The sequence below is a fragment of the Mustela nigripes genome, chromosome 13 (assembly GCF_022355385.1).
Source record: "Mustela nigripes isolate SB6536 chromosome 13, MUSNIG.SB6536, whole genome shotgun sequence".
Lineage (NCBI taxonomy): Eukaryota > Metazoa > Chordata > Mammalia > Carnivora > Mustelidae > Mustela > Mustela nigripes.
This window is the reverse complement of record NC_081569.1, coordinates 128,554,896-128,560,056: the sequence shown is the minus strand read 5'-3', so window position 1 is coordinate 128,560,056 and position 5,161 is coordinate 128,554,896. Positions and strand designations below refer to the sequence as shown.

Here is a 5,161-nt window from a genome sequence, read left to right as displayed (position 1 = left end):
GCTGGAAGCTGCTGGCAACTCTCCTGGCTCAGTACATGCATTTGTTTCCCTGGTGCCCACACCCCGCCTGCCTCCACTGACAGCTCCCAGCTCTGTGGCATTTTTGCTTTATATGTGCAGTTAAGTGTGATTTCTGCCACATCTAAGAGACGAAGCATCCTATTTTTTTTTCCCCCACTTGCACAAGTCACAGCTGCACTGGGGATCAGCACACACTTGAGGGCACAGGGCAAGTTCCCGACAATGCCATTTGCAGCTGGGGTGCTCACTGGGAAAATAGAGATGCAGAAGAGTAAACAGAAATTGCTTAGTCAGCAACTGTCCCCACCCCCCCCAAGAGGTGAATGTAAATAGCCTGGTGGGGGGGGGAGGGGCAGTCCCCCAGCACGGGGCATTCCCCAGAGGCCACCTCCTCCGAAGGTTTGTGGCGGCACCAGCATTTGTGTTCTATGTTGGTAGGGAGGGTGTCCCCTATGTTGGAACTATGTGGCCTTAGCTCTAGAAAAACACACTTGCTGACTCGGGGCAGAATTAATATCAATTGAATTTATTACAAGTTACTAAGCTCCAAGGCACATTACAGTGTTCTGTTAACTACAGAAATGTATAAAGGACAAACAGAGCAGATTCCCCATGTCTAGCATTTCGCTCTACTGTTCAAAAGCATCCGTGCATCAATAAAGCAAAAACAAAACAACACGTGAAGATCCAACACATTCAGGTCAGTAGAAACAAACCAAAACATTTTCCCTCAGAAACTTGCAACAGAAAACACCCCGCCCCCCCAAACACCCCCCCCTTTACCATTTTGCAAACAAAACAGAAAAACAAAAAACAAAACAGAACAAAATGGAACAAAATAAAGTGAAGACTTCAACTCTTGGGGCTGTTTAGAAAGAAGCTTTCACCATTTTATAGCATCTTTTTTTTTTTTTTTTTAGGCAGCAACACTGGCCTTGGCAAAAAAAAAAAAAGTCATTTTCTTTTGTGTTTTTTTTCCTTTCAGAGAGTGCATAACATTTACAAAAATACACACCAGCAGCAGTCGTTGCTAAGGGCTATTAATTCTGTACCTAGGCAAACACTCTGCCACCAAATAAATGCTAACGAAATGATGCAAATGACCCAACCAATATTATACTGCTTAACACAAACCAGCTTATCCTTCAAATGAAGAAGTTACATACCTTTTGTTTCAAAATATAGAAACATACGACGAAAATAATGTCTATACATAAGACTAACTTTTTGCAGTTTGTTATATTCACAATTCTACATCTTGGGGGTGAGGGGAGGGAGGGTCGCTGTGGGTGGGGGAGGGGCCCTCTGGATCGGAGAGAAGCTGGTCAGGGGCAGAGGAGGTGGCGGTCTTGTGGTTCAAGGGTCTCTCTCCTTTTTCACTTTAACATCTCCAGCTAAGATCGTCGCGATTTCCCCCTGCATGAAGGCCCAAGGTACATTCGACCCAACCAGAGGGCATTTTTCTCCGCTGGGGCAGTACACCTCGCCGGTGGCCCCCTGGGCCTTGATACTCTCTCTAGAGCAAGGGAAACAGAATTTGTGGCTGGGGACGGATGGGCACTGAACGAAATGCGTGTCCTCCAAACGTTCGTGGCAAATGGTACAGCAGAGGGGCCCGCTGTTGGCCATAGGGGAATCCGGAATGTTTTGGGGGTGCACTTGGTCCATGCCCGGGTGGGTGCTAGGTGGCGGGGGCGCCACCTGTAAATTCAGGTCCCCGTTCCGAGATGCCAAGCGGCGCTGCCCGGGCACGGAGGCCGGTGACACCGGGCTGCTGCTATTGCGCCTCGCGGACGCAGTGGTGGAGTGCACGGAACTGCCGTCCTTGGGCGAGTGCGCCGTGCCCAGAGTGTCTGCCACCGACATGAGGGCGGCCATGGGGGACGGCCCGTTCTGAGGGGCTGACTCGGGCGGGGTGGTCCGGTTGGAGTGGGGTCCCAGGGGCGGAGGCGGTGGGGGCGGACCCCCCGCGGCATGCCCCGGAGCCGCAAAGCCCCCGGCCGACATGGTGAGCTTTAGGGCCTCGCTCTGGTTCGCCATCCACTGCTGCCTCTGCTGCTCCTCGCCCAGTTTTAGGGCGCCCTCGGCGGAGTCCGGGGGCTCGGGGGACGCCTTCCTCTTGCGAAGACTGGCGGCTGTGCCTCGGCCCGAAGGGGTGGCGGGCGGCAGGGTCCCGGTGCCCGGGGGCGCACTGGGGGCGCGGCTTAGACTCACCAGCGCCGTGGGCAGCATGGGGCAGCTGGCGTCCAGGTAGGGCTGGGGCAGCATGTCGGCGCCGGGCACGCCCTCCTTGAAGAAGCGCACGGCCTCAGGCAGCAGGTCTCCAAGCAGACGCCAGTCCCCAGAGCCGTGCTTCTTCTCGTACTCCAGATACTTGAAGCCGGAGGAGAGACCCCGGCCGAAGTCCTTCATACAGTCCTGGTACATCTGCTTGGCCACACCAGATGCGCTGGAGTACACGTTGCCTGAGCCCGTGGGGTACTCAATGAACAGCTTCAACTCGTAGTCCATGCCGGGCTTGGAGACAGCGTCGAAGGCAAAGACGCGGCCCAGCAGCGAGTGGTCCTTCTTGAAGCGCACCTCGTAGGGCGTGCAGCCAGCCAGCGTGAGCAGCGTGTCGCGGACCATCTTGGGCTTGTTGGCCCACTCCTCCGCGCGGTTGCGCAGGCTCTCGCTCAGCTCGGCCAGGGCCTCGGCGTTCCGCTGCTTCTCCTTCAGCTCGCGCTCCTGGTCTGTGCTGGAGACAGAGCCGGGCCTTTTTCCACCAGCACCCACAGCCACCTCCGCCACCGACGACGAGGTCGAAGACGACGCCGAGGACGACGCGGTTGACACGCCCGGGGCGCCCCCAAGACAAGCGGGGCCCCCGGGCGCCCCTGGGGGCGCGGGCGTCGGGGGCCCACGACTGCCCAGGCCGTGGGGCGGCGGTGGGGGCAGCACGGCGGCACTGGCCGGGCCGTTAAGTAGAGTCTGCGGCAGCAGGTTGGGGGGCACCGTGAGCTGGGGGCCTCCACCACCCCCCGGGTTGGGCAGCCCCGTCACTAGCCCACCATGCGTCCCGCGCCGAGACGCCACCGACGCCGCGGCTGAAGAGGAGTTGGGGCTCTGCCGGTTCAGCTCCGGGGGTCCCTCCTCCGGTGTCGGCTTGGGGAAGCCATTGGGGCCCCCCAGGCCGTTGGGCAGCCGCGCGGCGTGGCTGCTGCTTCCCAGGCTCACCGGAGGTGGCGGGTACTCGAAGCGACTACGCTGCTCCACCGCGGCGGCGGCAGCCGCGGCGGCGGCGGCGGCAGCGCTCAGGCCATAGCGCTCCAGGCCGGACGGGGCCGCCAGCACAGCAGGCTTGCTGGAACCATCGACGTGGTTGAGCTGCTGTTGCTGCTGCTGTTGTTGCTGCTGCTGCTGCTGCTGTTGCTGTTGCTGCTGCTGTTGTTGCTGCTGCTGCTGCTGTGCGGCGGCGGCTGCCGCCGCTGCTGCAGCCGCCGCCTCCTTAGCCGACAGGGCCACCGTCTTGACCCCGACGGGCGGCGGCGGCCCGGGGGAGCGGCCGTCCTGAAAACAGCCGTGCGCCCGCTTCAGCTGGCGCGCCGTCTCGATCACGAACTCGATGCGATCGGCGCCCTCGTAGTTGACGCAACCGCGGCATACGGGTTCCGAGAAGTCCCAGATCATGGCCCAGGGCATGCGGGGCAGGTCGCACAGGTAGCAAGACTGTCTCCGGGACGAGGACACCTGCGCCGCCGACATGATGCCGGCCCTGGGGAAGGTAGGCCCCCGCCCAGGCTGTCTCCGCGGCGCCTTCTCCTCCGGGAGGACTGGCCGGCTGGGGAGGGAGTCCGGCTGCGGTGGAGGAAGGGGGGGCGAGAAAGTTCTGCCCCAGGGGCTGGAGGGAGCGCGAGTCTCCACCGCCGGCTCAGCGCCTCTCCGCGGGGGCTCCACTGCCGGGGCGGCGGACGAGTTCAGCCCGCTCCTCGCCCCCACCTCCTACTGCGGCTGTGTCGTCGGGAGGGGAGCTCAGGCGCCTTCTTCCTGGTGCCGCGGACCCGGGCTGGAAGCTCCGGGCCCGAGGGGAGGGGGCGAGGGTGCCGGGTTCTGGCCGCCGTTGGCTCTTGGCCCCCTCCCCGGAGTGGCTGGTGCTTGGAAGCTCGAAAGGGGGCTGTCTCTTCCTCTCCCCTGGGGGCCCCCCTACGAGCTGCGTCCTCTCCCCGCCAGGCTCCCTGGGGCGAAGGCTAGAGGGTTCAGTGCCACCCGGTGCCCGGGTCCAATCTTGCTGAAGTCGCCGCTTCCCCGGAGGGCCGGGGGTTGGGAGGGGATGGCAGCCGAGAGGAGCTTCTCCCCTCCGCAGCGTCGGCCGTTCCGCTGGCGGCGGCTGGGTTTGCACGGCCGGAGGGAGCCGCCGCGGCCACTGCTTCCAGGACGCACGAGAGCAGAGGAGAGGAGCGCACGCACGCAGGCTCCCGCCGCCCCCAGGCCTGGCCGGCGCCCGGGCCGCCGCGGCTGGCGGCGCTCACGTTGGCTGCAGGGCGCTCGCGCGGCGCCTCGGCCCGGGTCGCATCCCTTCCCGCTCGCACTCGCCCGGAATGTGGGGTTGTGATTGTTACTCTACGTTCCGGAGGCGCGTCTCGGCGCTCCAGCTCGCGCTGCGGCTCGCGCTGTCCCCGGCTTGGCCGCGCGGGATGCCGCCCGGGCGGAGCGCTGACGTCACCGCCATGCTCTGCACCAGTTCTCCCCCCTCCCTCCCCTTTACACTTCCTCTGTCTGTGGAGCCCACTTGTTGCTCGGGAGAGGCGCATGCGCGGCAGGACGCCCAGATTCCTCCCAGTAGGCCCCGCCTCCGCGCCTCCGCCTTCCCCTCCCCCCTCGCCGAGTGTGTACAACAGCTGAGGCCTGGCGAGCTAATGCTGGACGTCCTGGCCCGGGCGGGGGGGGGGGGTTGGTGGAAATTAAACAGACGATGACCTTTCCTTTCCCCGCCTGGCTTTCCCAAGTAGAAACGCATTTAAAAACCACAAGCGTCATTTCCGATCCCGCTCCCCACTCCACCCCGAGCAGTGCATTTAAATGTCCACTTTCAAGATTTTCATTGCGAATTTCGTATAGGGTATTACTCATTTCATCTGTAATCAAACCTCCCCCACCCACC

The 5,161-nt window shown here is 62.2% G+C and overlaps 1 protein-coding gene across 1 annotated transcript; it reads right to left on the bottom strand.

Moving 5' to 3' along the window:
* Positions 1 to 526: 526 nt before the first annotated feature.
* Positions 527 to 4,479, bottom strand: IRF2BPL (interferon regulatory factor 2 binding protein like). The gene has a single exon (XM_059373660.1). It carries the CDS (start codon positions 3,763 to 3,765, stop codon positions 1,378 to 1,380), a length of 2,388 nt encoding a protein of 795 aa, XP_059229643.1. The 5' UTR covers positions 3,766 to 4,479; the 3' UTR covers positions 527 to 1,377.
* Between the last annotated feature and the right edge of the window lie 682 nt (positions 4,480 to 5,161).

Excerpts from the sequence above, each read along its gene's own strand:
- IRF2BPL (XM_059373660.1), bottom strand. The coding sequence starts at position 3,765 with ATGTCGGCGGCGCAGGTGTCCTCGTCCCGGAGACAGTCTTGCTACCTG.